Consider the following 15,204-nt stretch of genomic DNA (forward strand, 5'->3'; position numbering starts at 1 on the left):
GATTATGGAACAAGGAGTGGAAAGAGCCTAAGCTTGGGGATGCCCATGGCACCCCCAAGATAATCTAAGGACACCTAAAAGCCAAAGCTTGGGGATGCCCAGGAAGGCATCCCCTATTTCGTCTACTTATATCGGTAACTTTACTTGGAGCTATATTTTTATTCGCCACATGATATGTGTTTTACTTGGAGCGTCTTGTATTATTTGAGTCTTTATTTGTTAGTTTACCACAATCATACTTGCTGTACACACCTTTTGAGAGAGCCACACATGATTTGGAATTTGTTAGAATACTCTATGTGCTTCACTTATATCTTTTGAGTTATATAATTTTGCTTTAGTACTTCACTTATATCTTTTAGAGCACGATGGTGGATTTGTTTTATAGAAACTATTGATCTTTGATGCTTCACTTAGATTATTTTGAGAGTCTTAAATAGCATGGTAATTTGCTTAAAATCCTAATATGCTTGGTACACAAGATTAATAATAAAACTTTCTTATGAGTGTGTTGAATACTATGATAAGTTTGATGCTTGATAATTGTTTTGAGATATGAAGATGGTGATATTAAAGTTGTGCTAGTTGAGTAGTTGTGAATTTGAGAAATACTTGTGTTGAAGCTTGTGATTCCCGTAGCATGCACGTATGGTGAACTGTTGTGTGATGAAGTCGGAGCATGATTTATTTATTGATTGTCTTCCTTATGAGTGGCGGTCGAGGACGAGCGATGGTCTTTTCCTACCAATCCATCCCCCTAGGAGCATGCACGTAATACTTTGCTTTGATAACTTGTAGATTTTTGCAGTAAGTATATGAGTTCTTTATGACTAATGTTGAGTCCATGGATTATACGCACTCTCACCCTTCCACCTTTGCTAGCCTCTCTAATACTGCGCATCTTTCGCCGGTATCATACACCCACCATATACCTTCCTCAAAACAGCCATCATACCTACCTATTATGGCATTTCCATAGCCATTCCGAGATATATTTCCATGCAACTTTCCACTGTTCTGTTTATTATGAAACACTCCATCATTGTCATATTGCTTAGCATGAACATGTAGTTGACATCGTATTTGTGGCAAAGCCACCATTCATAATTCTTTCATACGTGTCACTCTTGATTCATTGCATATCCCGGTACACCGCCGGAGGCATTCATATAGAGTCATATTTTTTTCTAAGTATCGAGTTGTAATTGTTGAGTTGTAAGAAAAATAAAAGTGTGATGATCATCATTATTAGAGCATTGTCCCAGTGAGGAAAGGATGATGGAGACTATGATTCCCCCATAAGTCGGGATGAGACTCCGGACGGAAAAAAGGAAAAAAAGAGAAAAGGCCCAAATAAAGAAAATGAGAGAAAAATAGAGAAGGGACAATGCTACTATCCTTTTACCACATTTGTGCTTCAAAGTAGCATCATGATATTCATAATAGAGAGTCTCTCATGTTATCATTTTCATATACTAGTGGGAATTTTTCATTATAGAACTTGGCATGTATATTGCAATGATGGACTTCCTCAAAATGCCCTAGGTCTTCATGAGCAAGCAAGTTGGATGCACACCCACTTAGTTTTTTTTGTTGAGCTTTCATATACTTATAGCTCTAGTACATCCGTTGCATGGCAATCCCTACTCACTCACATTGATATCTATTGCTGGGCATCTCCATAGCCCGTTGATACGCCTAGTTGATGTGAGACTATCTTCTCCCTTTTTGTCTTCTCCACAACCACCATTCTATTCCACCTATAGTGCTATGTTCATGGCTCACGCTCATGTATTGCATGAAAATTGAAAAAGTTTTGAGAATATCAAAAGTATGAAACAATTGCTTGGCTTGTCATCAGGGTTGTGCATGATTTAAATATTTTATGTGGTGAAGATGGAGCATAGCCAGACTATATGATTTTGTAGGGATAACTTTCTTTAGCCATGTTATTTTGAGAAGACATAATTGCTTAGTTAGTATGCTTGAAGTATTATTATTTTATGTCAATATGAACTTTTGTCTTGAATCTTTCGGATCTGAATATTCATACCACAATTAAGAAGAATTACATTAAAATTATGCCAAGTAGCACTCCGCATCAAAAAATCTGTTTTTATCATTTACCTACTCGAGGACGAGCAGGAATTAAGCTTAGGGATGCTTGATACGTCTCCAACGTATCTATAATTTTTGATTGCTCCATGCTATATTATCTACTGTTTTGGAAATTATTGGGCTTTATTATCCACTTTTATATTATTTTTGGGACTAACCTATTAACTGGAGACCCAGCCCAGAATTGCTGTTTTTTGCTTGTTTTAGGGTTTCGAAGAAAAGGAATATCAAACGAAGTCCAAACGAAATGAAAACTTCGGGAACGTGATTTTCTCAACGAACAAGACCCGGGAGACTTGGACCCTACGTTAAGAAAGAAAAGAGGAGGCCATGAGGTAGGGGGCGCGCCCACCCCCACCAGGCGCGCCCTCCACCCTCATGGGCCCTCTGTTGCTCCACCGACATACTCCTTCCTCATATATATATCCACGTACCCCCAAACGATCAGATACGGAGCCAAAACCCTAATTCCACCGTCGTAACTTTCTGTATCCACGAGATCCCATCTTGGAGCCTGTTCTGGAGCTCCACCGAAGGGGGCGTCTATCACAGAGGGCTTCTACATCAACACCATAGCCTCTCCGATAAAGTGTGAGTAGTTCACCTCAGACCTACGGGTCCATAGTTAGTAGCTAGATGGCTTCTTCTCTCTTTTTGGATCTCAATACAATGTTCTCCCCCTCTCTTGTGGAGAACTATTCGATGTAATCTTCTTTTCGCGGTGTGTTTGTTGAGACCGATGAATTGTGGGTTTATGATCAAGTCTATCTATGAATAATATTTGAATCTTCTCTGAATTCTTTTATGTATGATTGGTTATCTTTGCAAGTCTCTTCGAATTATCAGTTTGGTTTGGCCTACTAGATTGATCTTTCTTGCAATGGGAGAAGTGCTTAGCTTTGGGTTCAATCTTGCGGTGTCCTTTCCCAGTGACAGTAGGGGCAGCAAGGCACGTATTGTATTGTTGCCATCGAGGATAACAAGATGGGGTTTTCTTCATATTGCATGAGTCTATCCCTCTATATCATGTCATCTTGCTTAAGGCGTTACTCTGTTTTTAACTTAATACTCTAGATGCATGCTGGATAGCGGTCGATGAGTGGAGTAATAGTAGTAGATGCAGGCAAGAGTCGGTCTACTTGTCTCGGACGTGATGCCTATATACATGATCATACCTAGATATCTATCTATCTATACCTATACCTATACTAATTCTAGACTTTCAAGAAATTCCCATGTTAATCAGATTTTACGAGGCGTTAATTTGGTGGGGTGGAATTATTACGGTGTAGATTAACACAACTACTTTTTTGTATTCTATTTTTGCTTGGAGGTCAAGCTCCACGTTAATCCTAAAAAATAAGAATCAAACTGTCCACGCGATTTGGGTGTTAGCTTTGTACAGCCGTATACCACAGGGAGTCCTCCTATGCCATCCCACGTACACGTCTCCTCTTTTCTATTCAGCAAACTCTTCTATGAGTTACGGGTGGTAATCTGTTTCTACATCAATAATCTCGAGCACGCCCCGCCTCTTCCTGGTATGTTTGTGCAATCCAGGGTTTCCAGTGCCTCGCCCCCTGGACTCCCCGCTGAGCCACGCTCGCTGTCTCTCCTCCGTTTTCCACGCCATACGCCTGGTACGGTGGTTTCATCATCTTGATTTTTAAGCATAAATTTCTCTGATTCTATTCGGTACTCATGTCCTTCGAGTTTCTGACCGCAGGCAGGGAAACCAAGGATCTCGTGCCAACAATTAAATCTTCGCCGATTTTAACCAAGGATCCTATGCCAGCCATGAAATCTTGGCCGATTTTATCCGCATCCTGTCCGCCATGGATGAAGCAGTTAAGGCCTTAGGGGGGATAGCTGTGGTGCGCCCAAAGTCACCAACACAATTCTAACCGGTCAATCTTACTTCAGGTTCGTTTAACATTATTCCTTAATACCACGTGTTTCCTTTGGATAGTACATACTAGGTTCATGAGGTGGAAGAACATATGCGTACAATCAATTGAGTTCATATCTTGGATGGTTAGATTCATGACATGTGCTTAGCTAGGTTGATCATCTTTCAACTGCTGGTTGATCATTGCTAAGCGACTGCTCACGGCCGGATGCCTTCTCGGTCTTAGATGATGTCTTGCCTTTAATCGTTCCTTCCAATAAGTCAGATAGATCCATCCAGCAAGCCGCCTTATCAGTACCATGGCCGATGCCTATGCAGTGGGATAATGTGTCACACTCCAGCCTATTAGAAAATACAGAGTTTAGTTACAATACTTTAGTTAAAGTAAGACTTTAGTAATAATGTATGCAACAAATCATGTGTAGTGTAATTGGTTTTAATTTTTTCCCAGTCCTACCAACACATATGTACATACCAACAGTTCCACAGGACAATCATGCATGTTGGCTGCAAGCTTAGCTAGGGCCATATAGTTTATCTATGTTTCTGCTGTCTGTATATTAGTATTGTGTTTCCCACTTTTCCTCTTTGAGTGTCAATAAACCTTCAGATCGTTCCCAAGTTTTGTATTAAAGCTAACATAATTTTTTACAAATGCAAGGCTGTGGGATATTCAATTATAGATTTCTGTTAAACTGTTGTTATATAAGGTGAGTTACTCCAATCATGTTTATATGTCTTTTTTGTGTACTAACATCCATATAGTAAGGTTCCTTCTACAGAAGTCACTAAGGCACTATGAGAAGGCAACATCTAAATAGTTGATTGAGTAATTCCCGAAACTGCATTAATCCTTATTTAGTAATATTATCAGCAGTTTGCCGAAGCAACACTTAGTTTTCACTAATTCTCATGTTTCAGGAGCATAGAAGTTGTAAGGCTCTAATTAACTTACTGTCCTATTCAAATTCAACACTTCAATTTTTGAATTTTTGGCCGCTACCATAGCCAGTGATCATAACAATATATACGTACAGTTTATGCAGATTCAAAAGAAAACTGAGAGCGAGTCTCTCCATCATTTTGAATGAATGTTCCTACAATATACTGCCTGGCAGAAACCTTGCCGTGATTCAAGCTCCAATACAAATTCGCATATTACCTTATCTTGATGTGCTATATAATGTAGTCCCTGTAGTACTCATGACTAAAAAATTAATTTGCACTCCGTTGCCTAGTATGCAACTCTTGCTTGGACCAGGATCTCATGAGGAAGGGAGAGAGGGGACACGAAAGATAGGTGTAAGTACGTACTATAGTTGCTTAATTGAATCCGTGCTGCACACCGAAATATGCACTTGTCGAAACAATAAGTACATAGTTTTTAATTATTTTATCTGGATTTTCCTCTCTTGACGCTCACACGTGTTGTCTCTTCAAATCTCCAGATAGCCCAGCCTTGCCAGTTCAGCATGGAGGCAGTAGCTAACACCACCACCTCTCCACCCAGCACTATAGTGTCCCAGTCTCGCCCTCTTCTGCTTTATTCTTCAGGAGTATATGTCCGTCTTCTTCGTCCTGATGATATCCACATGCTAGACCACCCCTCACCTTGAACGATACTTCTGAAAAAGATGGATATGTCGACCTTTTGCAAAAGAAAATCTATTGCTATTGTCTGAACATGTCATGAGTCTTGAGAAAGACATAAAAGAAGAGGACACCGCGCACGATCGACTGTGCCGCAGACAACCTCCTCATCTACGCCCCCGGGTGTTGGCCAGATCCGACATCTTCGGATCTGATTCGCCGCTTATATCTGATGTCTACCAATGCGAAGTAGCACACATATCCACCAAACTGCATGACGCATGCACGAGCGGTGAACTATATTTATCTCTACTCCTAGTGAAGCAGTTGGTGAATAGTTTGTGCGGTTTATTTTTGATGTTTTATTTTCGTCATCCTTCCAACTTCATTTTATTTTCATCATTCTCCCACCTCTGTTAACTCGCTACCCTCCTGCTAAAAAAACCGGTGCCAAAAAAACTCTACGATCGATCCCTCGTGCCCACCAACCCTACGCACGCGCGATCCACCCCTTCGGCCCCGCCGCGGCCGATCCATCCCTGTGCCGCGGCAGATCCTAACCTTCGCCGTCGCCCTCGCACAACTACAGCCGACGAACGTCGTCTCTCTTATCTCCAACCCCTCCCTCCTCTCGCCCCAAACCCTAGAGGTATGACGGGCACCGATCTGCTGGCGCCACCACCGCGGATGACCACGCGCCGGCAAGGCCCCCATCTGTCCCTCGCTTGACCCCCTCCGCCCGCTCCTACGGTGTGTGCCACCGACGCCTCCGGCGGCGCTTGCGTCCTGGGGTCCGCCCCTATCGCTCAGCCTCGTGTCTCCCGGCGCGGGCGCCGCCGCCAAGTCATGTGTGCCGTTCTGGGAGGCTTGACAAGCTGCTGATTAGAGGACGCCAACCTGGCCTCAGAGGAGGCCATCCTCGCCAAGTTCGTGTAGGTGTTGGTCGCCTGTGTGCGCGGCCACGCCGCCGCTGCCGCCGTTCCCTGCTACGAATCTCGCTCACTTCAAGCTGAGCCCGTGCCCATCTCCCCTGATGCAAGGTACAATTTTCTGCTATGTTCTTAAACCATCCTTCTTTTCATGTATGTCCTGCTAGGAGTAGTATGAACAGTAGTCTTCTGTACTCCAAAATCTGAAAGAGGATGCCAATTATGTGATCGGAAAGATACGACCTATAAAAAGAAAAGTCACCAGTCATCGTCACTCCAAGGTATTCAAGTAGGGAAGCATGCGTTTGTCGAGATATGCAAGGGCATGCTTTGTGCATTTTGTGTGGATGCTGGCAACGCACAGGCATCTTATCTTGCTCTTTTATACCATTTTTTGGTGTTTTACCTTTTTAACTGACATAAACACACTATATTTGTTGGCATGGAATATACATTGTAGATCCAGTGGGAGAATATCATAGCTTCGCTAAGTAAACGTGCTATTGTTTAGAATGATAGTCTCACTAAAATTTTGAAGTTAGAATGGTTTGCCTTACTAATTGTATGTTTTTCATTTTTTTTGTTCAATTTGCTCTATGCGATATTATACTATTTTTGAGAGTTAATGTAATCATTCTGATTTTTTTTTTCATGTTGCTCAACTCCTTTTCTCTACGCTCTATCAGGCTGCACCATCCTAAGTTTCTATTTTCTATCTGGGCTCCACGACCGGTAGTAGGATGCTCATTAGGCAACCCAAGGTGTGTACGCCCCTACTTCCCCAAGGTACTCAAGCCTCACGCCTGGGCTGACCACGAGGTATGCTTGCCGCCAATCTACTTCAGCCACTGGACAACAGTTCCTCCTTAATTTGCTCCATATATGTGTTGCATTACCAATGAATTTTCCATTCAACTTTCTAAAGATTTTTGTTCACAGATGTGTGCTGCTGTGAGGCATGTAGCACCACTTCTCCCGACTGCTATCATTAGTGAAAGATCTCATGTCACGGTATGTGGTTAATGTTTTCTGTACCTCGTAATATTTGACTTTGTGAAACTAACCAAACTTTGTGTGTATAGAAATATTTCTTTAGAAAATTTCTGTTGGACACTTATCTTCTCTTTGTTTATCGTTTCGTAGGACTAAGAAAAAGTTCATCTGTGTGTAACTACCAGGTTCTCGAAGTCCGCCCTCTCATTGATTGGAACAGGGTGAAAGTTGTGGAATTTTTGCTGTAACCGCCTGGACGAAGATGACAGGGGTAACAAAGATGCATTCAAGGTAAGCCATGCCTCTGGTATGCTTGCTTAACATTTGAAATCCATAAGATAATTCTTTCGAGTTGCGACCTGCATCGTGGTGTCTCCGTTCATCAAGTTCTGAGCACCAGCTCCAGTGAAATGGTGTTCATCCTGCCATACTCCTAGGTGGTTTTCTTTGGCCTGTTTCTTATTGTGTATTTAGTGGTTATGCACAAGCCTCATCATCTGATTTTTCTGCAGTAATTACTGAATTTTTTTTTGAGGAGAAAGCCTTTGATTGTTGTTGTAGTTGAAGATTCAGAGTTGCAAGGCAGGCACAGTTAACAATGATAAGAAACTATAGAAGATTTATCAAATCAGACATGGGCTTGGCTATGCACTGAATCATTGTAGGGGATCTGAGGTAATCAGACCATACACCCAAACTTAAATTTTACTTGCTTTTAAATGTTTAGGAGGCAGATGATGTTTGATATGCTAGACTGAAGTACGCACCTTTTAAGAGTATATCACTGTTACTCCAGTCACCAATAAATTCGGAAGTGCCTACTGCCTAGATTACATGAGCTCATTTTAGCTCTAAGAGTTCTTTTTTATCTCTTTTACATTCTGGTAAACACGTGGGTGAATAATAGTTAGAAATTGTTCTATATATACACGGGAATTCTAATAAAACTGATGCTTGAAATGATAAAAAGTTCTATAATATTTGTAAGCCAAGCACTGGAAAAGCTCACTCCTCACACCAGATCATCATCGCCGACGTATCTACTTTTTCGAAATAGAGTGCACATGTTTACTCATGTTCTCTGTTTTTTGTTGTTTTGGGGAGGTTGTTAGGAGCCCATCTCTCTGCAGCCCTGGAGAAAGAGAGCTAGATATAGTGGTACTTGCTAGCGTTTTAATGGACACCTCCTTTTGGCCTTTTTTAGTTTCTCTAATAATTAGCTAAGAGACTTCAGTGAGTGAGAATTTTTTGGTCCCTCCCTTTTTCTGTGTCTTTTGGAGTTTTGCTTTGTGGTGAGAGGAGGATAGAGATACTCAACAAGGGCCGCCCTCTTCCTCGTCCGAACAAGATCCCTAAGAGCATGTACCCACTTGTATGTACTCTGCACACGTGAACTCGACATGTTGTCTCTTGCTGCTTCTGAAGCTGAACTGAACTGAAGCTTAAACTGTATGTGCAGGAGAAGAGCTCGATGAGCTGCACGGCCTCACGCATGACGAGCAGGAGGCCCACGGAGGAGGAGTCGTTTGTTTACAGTAGGAAGATTGGCTTATGCCCTGGTGCATACCTGCATGGTATTTTCAGTAGAGATGATTCAAAATCAAATCAGCTGTTTGTTAACGTGGTGTTGCCTGCTGCGGTTTTACTATATTGTGAATTTGTGATTGTGTGCAAAGGGGACACTACATGTTCAACTAATTAGATCAGTTTGTTAACTAGAACATGTTATTGGGAATAAACACAGATGAATTGTCAGCACAAGAAATGTGGGATGCACTAGAAGTCATTGTTGTTATTGTTATAATGTTTAATCTTAAAAAAGTATACCTACTCTCTCACATGGTTACTGATACGCAATTTTTGTTTGCCTCTTCTCGTGCTGCAGGATGGAACTGGAACCAAACTTGGTAGTTGAAATAATTCCCTGTCGTAAGTTGCATATCCTAAACAGTAATTTATGACATTTCATTTTCGTCCTTATGATATAAAGTTCAGTGTTTCTTTCATTCTGTTTCATGGTAATGATGCGTTGTATATGTTTTAGTGAATGGAGGAATCTGAGAACACATAGTGATTTAACCTTACCCTGTTAAATGCTTACATGAATGTTCGTCCTGTTCAATTAAAGATAGCCATGATTATAGGAATGTTATCTTTCTACAAGCATGTTTGTGTGTAGATATAAACATGATTCTCACCACCCTACCTAATTTGTAATGCAAATACTTGACTAATGTTGGATGTTGCACAACCAACTTTCCACTTTTATCACAAAACTGAGAAGACTAGTGAAGTGGTTGGTGCCGGCGTGAAGAAACTTGAAGCTGCCATGCATGCAAAGTCTCCACAGGTAAGATCTTATTTTCATCTTTTTTCTTACAGTGACAGCGCACTCCTGTTTCAATGATCTTGCCTGCTGCTAAGTAAACAAGAATATACAAGCATGGCCATGATAATTTGAATATTGTAGGCTTGTAGCTAAACTAGCTGCCGAAAGGCACAAGTGATGTGTACCGAAGGATTCAGAGATCATGTCCACTTCTTGTGATTAATAACAGCACCGTATGTTGGTCTTGACTAAGTTTTGCTATTTTTGTTTAACTTCTCATAAGGAATGGCTAGATTTGGAGAATGATGTACAGGCTGGTTCAGTACTCGGTTTTGGGAAAAAACTTGGATCTATTGTGGAGGTCCACATGGAAGAGTAAGCCTGCGTGTTATTTTAGTTGTTCATCCTGGTGGTTTGTTCAACATGATTCTCGGTCCTTGCGACCGCACAAAGTTCACTTGTATGTTCTATGCATCTACCAGAAGATTGATAAACATGTTGTACTTCGCAAAGAAAATCTCTAAAATTTCCAGCACTCTTGGCATATGGTTAATGTGAGTACTGGGATATTTATATAAGAAATATTGGTTTGCCTCTGTTTTTTTTAGTTAAGGGGCCCCTTTCATTTCATTCAACTGAAAAGACAGAGTTTGGCTCAGAAAACAGAGAAAAATACAACATTTTCTGAAGCAATGCAACCACCCCTGAAGCAACAATTCATCTCTACTAGATCTGAAAACTCTGCCACCGAACCATACAATGTCGCAAGAATGAGACACTTTATCACTATTTAGGGCACATACTTTGGTGCTGAACACTGAAAAAATTGGTGATCTACTGTTTCAAGATTATTACAGAATATACAGCTCTTACTCTGCCTCCTTATTTTTTTAAATTGCATATAAAATTGCTGGTGTCTTTCTCGTCTCTGTGATCCAATCACCGAAGTACTGGCATGGAATCTAGAAGTTGTTATTTGACTGTCTATCTTGTCCTTTGTGTATTCTCTATATTTTGTGATAACAGGAAACTGATGTTGATTTTTCTCTAAAAAAACGGAAACTAATGTTGACGAATAAAATTAAGGTGCATCATTATTTGTCAGGTATGGCAAAGAAGCTGTCTATTTTGATGAAGCTGTTAGGAAGGCCAAACGGCAACTGCTGGAATCTAGAATATTGAATGTAAGGTGCTATTGTACATAGGCATTGTTACGCCTTCCCCTTCATTTCACTTATTTTGTCCCATATTATTTGCAGCTTGTCCAGCCTGCATTCCAGAAAAATTTGAGTCATCTACGTACTAAGGCTCTTGAAAAATTTAAAACCGTCCTTAATCAATCTCTTGAGAGTGGAAAAGGTTTCGCAGCATCTGTTCGAGAAACTACTGAATCCTCTCTCAGTGAATTTAATCAAGGGTGCGCAGGTAAATGTGCACGCTTGATAATTTGCATAAATATTATTTTCCCAATGATGTACAATTTATTCAAGGACTACATTGATGGGGATTGGTAACTAGAATGTCATTTGGCTTCCCTGGAATCAGAGGGTAATCCGATAAGGTTCCTGAGTTTGACACAAGAACCTAGAGTAGTTAGCAATACTATTAGATTACGGGAGGAACAAGTTTCTGGGATTTAGGAGTTTTCCATTCCCTTTGAAATAGGAAGGTATCTGATATTCCGACCACATTCTTATTGCCATCTCATTTCTGCGGTTAGGATTCCCAGCAATCCTGAGATTCCCATAAATCTAACTTTCAAGCCATCATATGCTCCATGTATTCAAGTAGTGTGATGTTTGATGTCCAAGTACATTGGGTTTGTCTAGAGCCAGTGTACCTTATTGTTCTGGTATTGCATTTTTATCCCTGTATCTACTTCATGTGCCTGAGGGCAGGCCTGGCACAGTGGGGAAGTCCTCCCCACTTGTGCCAAAAGGTCCTGGGTTCGAACCAGCCTCTCTACATTGCACTTTGCAGGGTTAAGACTAGGTTCCTATAATCCCTCCCCAGACCCCACCTTGTGTGGGAGTTTCTATGCACTGGGTCTGTCCTATCCAATCTACTTTTGTAGTTGTAAGAGCTGGCAATCTTTTTTACTTACTATTCATGAGAAAAGTTGCATACTTATAATTTAACTAAAGTGGAAAAGTATTACTTGCTAGGGATGAACACCAAACTGTTGTAGGGAAAAAAATTGTAACATCTCACTACTTTTTTTATGGACTCATGACACCTATTTCAATTGGTCTTCTTTCAAGCGTTACAACTTCAAGTATCCTTGTGAAAACCACAAGACCATTATCGGTTGTGATAATTATATGAATCTTGGAGATGATAGTTCTTGTGTATTTTTGATTTCACAGGCGGCGACGACTACAATGAGGAGCACAGTAGCAGTGAAGTCAGAACCGGCAAGCAGGGAGGAGGGCAACCAGCTTGAAAGCAGACTTCATCCCGAGAAAGGCACTTGTTCACCCTTATTTTGCAAATAGTACTTATCCTTAATAGGTTTTTATCTCAGAGCCGGAAATAATATACCCAATTCATATGCAACGAATACACACGAAATATATGAATACTACTGAAGGTCATGTGTCTTTCTTATTTCATGCACTCTATGCCCAGTTACCTACTTAAGAGTTTCAGTTTGTTGCATAATTCTCGTGCCACTGATGAAACCCGCTCCCATCTGCTCTCATTGTATAAGAGTGTAACTTTTTATATAACCAGAACCCTTCCAGGTGTTAGATTTATAGTTAATTACTACTTAGTTTACTATTTAGGATGTTCCCACATTTTTCTTGGGTACAATTAATAATTTTCATGCTTTATGCAGGTTTGGAGATGACATGTACTTAAAATCTAACTATTTTCTCCTGTTGTTCTTTTGTAGTTAATTCAAGGAGGACCCTACATCTAAAGGTTACAGAGCAGTTTATATCATAATTCCATTGCTGGATTTCTAGTTTTGCTAGAGCATGGGTTCATATGATACTTGCAAGTATGGAATATTTTTTATATTAAGTATATCTATTTATTACAGATTTGTCATGCTACCAATAAGTAAGATTGGTTTTCTCTTCATAAAGTATATGATTCTATTTCACTTTCTTTTTATGTGAATGCCTAACCAAATACCAAAGAAAATATGGTTTAATATGTGGTGCTTGCGTGCTTTCCATCGGACAGGCTAAGAAACTTTATATTATATCTTCTATTAAATGTCCCTCTCGGGTAGAGTTTTTTACTAGGCATAATTCTTTTCCCTGAACCTAAATGACTCATCCAAATTTCTGACATGACAAGATTTGTTAGGTAAACTGGTAAAGTACTTTCATAGTATTTCTAATGATTTCAACATTTTGTCCTACATATCGATCTCCATGATAGTGAAGGTGGAGGTGAACAATGTATCTTCAAGATAATTTCTAGACTGGATTACCTTTTAAATTCTAAATATATTATTTATCTCTGCCAGTTTGCTTAATGCAAGACGCAATTTTCTTAGTATGAACCCTTAGATTTTAGACTATGATTTATAATATGTCAATTTTAATACCTCATTTTCTCTTCAGTTATATATTTTCTCCCTTTGTTGGTATTTCATATCCAATAATGAGATGTTTACATAATTTATTTTGTATAACAGATAAGTTTAAATTAATGTTCCGCATTCGAGCAGCCTTAAAAATATTGGGGCTGCAATGACCAGATTCATACTAGGTTGTATATTTCTGTGTTAGAAATATTATATCAGTCATCTAATGAATTTTGGGGAAGATTGTATGTGAACCCTACTTTGCCAGGATTATAGTATGTGTTTTGAAAGTTAAGGTATGTTCAAGGATGGCACTATGATAGTTTTATCTCCTATTATATTTACCTGTAGTTAGACGCAATAACATTTTCTTATAAAAGATTGATTTCTCCTTGGATTTTACATTGCTATCATATTATGCAAAAGGGTAAGTATAGAATGAGATGAGCATGGAAACTCAATATAACTACACCAATGCAGTTTTAATATTTACCTTATTAATGAACATACAGATTAATAATTAACTAGGATAGCTGTACATTTCCTTCCTTTTTTGGCCATCTTTTCTCTTTGTTTGGTTGTTTATTCGGTCTTCTGCTCCTCGGGCGTTTCTTTTTATGTACTTTCGCATCTTCCTAATGATTTTTTCTAATATAAAAAGAACATCACTTAAAGATATATAAACTAAAACTGTGTGCATCTATTTAATTACTCTCAAGGGTTGTACGTGGGAACATAGGGGCGCGCCACACATCGGCTAGCTCATGGGTCTATCCGATTGGCCGGTTCAGGAGCTGTTGGATCATGTGTGTGGCCTCATTCCGACCAGGGCCGCGTCCACACGAGTGTTTCCTAGAGGAATAATTTTGTTCAAAAATTTCAATGAAATATGCACTATTGCATATAAAATATCTAGTCCGTGCATCTGCACGGATTGATGACTAATTCTCATAACTATGCTTAATTTTGTCAATTGCTTAACAGTAATTTGTTCATTCACCGTAGAATACTTATGCTCTTGAGAGAAGTTACTAGTGAAACCTATGGTCTCCGGGTCTATATTTATCATATTGATCTTCTACTACTTAGTTATTTCTGCTTTTTTACTTTGTTTTTATTTTACTTTGCATCTTTATCATAAAAATAACAAAAATATTATCTTTATTATATCTATCAAATCTTACTCTTGTAAGTGCTCTTATAGGGATTGATAACCCTTATTTGCGTTGGTTGTGAAGATTTATTTGTTTTGTGCAGGTACGAGGGACTCGCGTGTAGCCTCATACTAGATTGATACTGAAATACTTACGCTACTTTGCTGCATCATCCCTTACTTTTCGGGAAAAACCAACGCAGTGCTTAAGAGGTAGCACGAATCAATAAATTTGGGTTGAATACTCTACCCTTGAAAACGGTTGCGATCCCCTATACTTGTGGGTTATTAAGACTATTTTTTGACGCCGTTGCCGAAAAGCATAACTCTATTCTTTGAGTCATTTGGATTTATATCTGCTTATTATTATGAAGAAATTGAAAAATTTAAGAACCAAGATTTATCCTTCAACTACGAGGGGAGGTAAGGAATTGCCATCTAGCTCTCCATTTGATTCACCTTCTGTTTTAAGTAAGCTTGCGACACCTAAACCTGTTTTTGTTATTAATTCTGATATGTCGCATGTTATTGATGATGTCACTTCTATTATGCATGATACTTATGATAAAACTACTTCTATGCTTGATACTACTGTGTAACTTGGTGAATTTCTTGATAAACAACTTGTTAGGACTAGAGAGA

General features: G+C 39.6%; 1 protein-coding gene across 17 annotated transcripts; it reads left to right on the forward strand.

The window, feature by feature from the left end:
- Positions 1-6,068: 6,068 nt before the first annotated feature.
- Positions 6,069-14,986, forward strand: LOC125548152 (protein ROOT HAIR DEFECTIVE 3 homolog 1-like). Of its 17 annotated transcripts, none has more exons than XR_007300933.1 (13): positions 6,070-6,657; positions 7,233-7,365; positions 7,486-7,557; positions 7,725-7,976; positions 8,101-8,214; positions 8,820-8,911; positions 8,999-9,113; positions 9,425-9,468; positions 9,824-9,889; positions 10,152-10,243; positions 10,974-11,052; positions 11,128-11,293; positions 12,235-12,340. XR_007300933.1 is itself a non-coding variant. In XM_048711832.1 (6 exons), exons 1-5 carry the CDS (start codon positions 9,773-9,775, stop codon positions 12,309-12,311), a joined length of 531 nt encoding a protein of 176 aa, XP_048567789.1. In that variant the 5' UTR covers positions 9,425-9,772; the 3' UTR covers positions 12,312-12,334; positions 12,765-14,986. The 17 variants fall into 17 exon arrangements, 1 of the variants encoding a protein (XP_048567789.1); XR_007300931.1 differs by having other exon boundaries at positions 6,071-6,657; positions 7,725-7,830; XR_007300924.1 differs by having other exon boundaries at positions 6,072-6,657; positions 7,725-7,830; positions 7,927-7,976; positions 8,052-8,911.
- The last annotated feature ends 218 nt before the right edge of the window (positions 14,987-15,204 follow it).

The sequence above is a fragment of the Triticum urartu genome, chromosome 1, assembly GCF_003073215.2.
Source record: "Triticum urartu cultivar G1812 chromosome 1, Tu2.1, whole genome shotgun sequence".
NCBI lineage: Eukaryota > Viridiplantae > Streptophyta > Magnoliopsida > Poales > Poaceae > Triticum > Triticum urartu.

Coding starts and splice junctions, on each gene's coding strand:
- LOC125548152 (XM_048711832.1), top strand. CDS start 9,773: ATGTTGGATGTTGCACAACCAACTTTCCACTTTTATCACAAAACTGAG. Junction 9,890..10,151: donor TGCATGCAAAGTCTCCACAG/GTAAGATCTTAT, acceptor ACTTCTCATAAG/GAATGGCTAGATTTGGAGAA. Junction 11,053..11,127: donor TGGAATCTAGAATATTGAAT/GTAAGGTGCTAT, acceptor TATTATTTGCAG/CTTGTCCAGCCTGCATTCCA.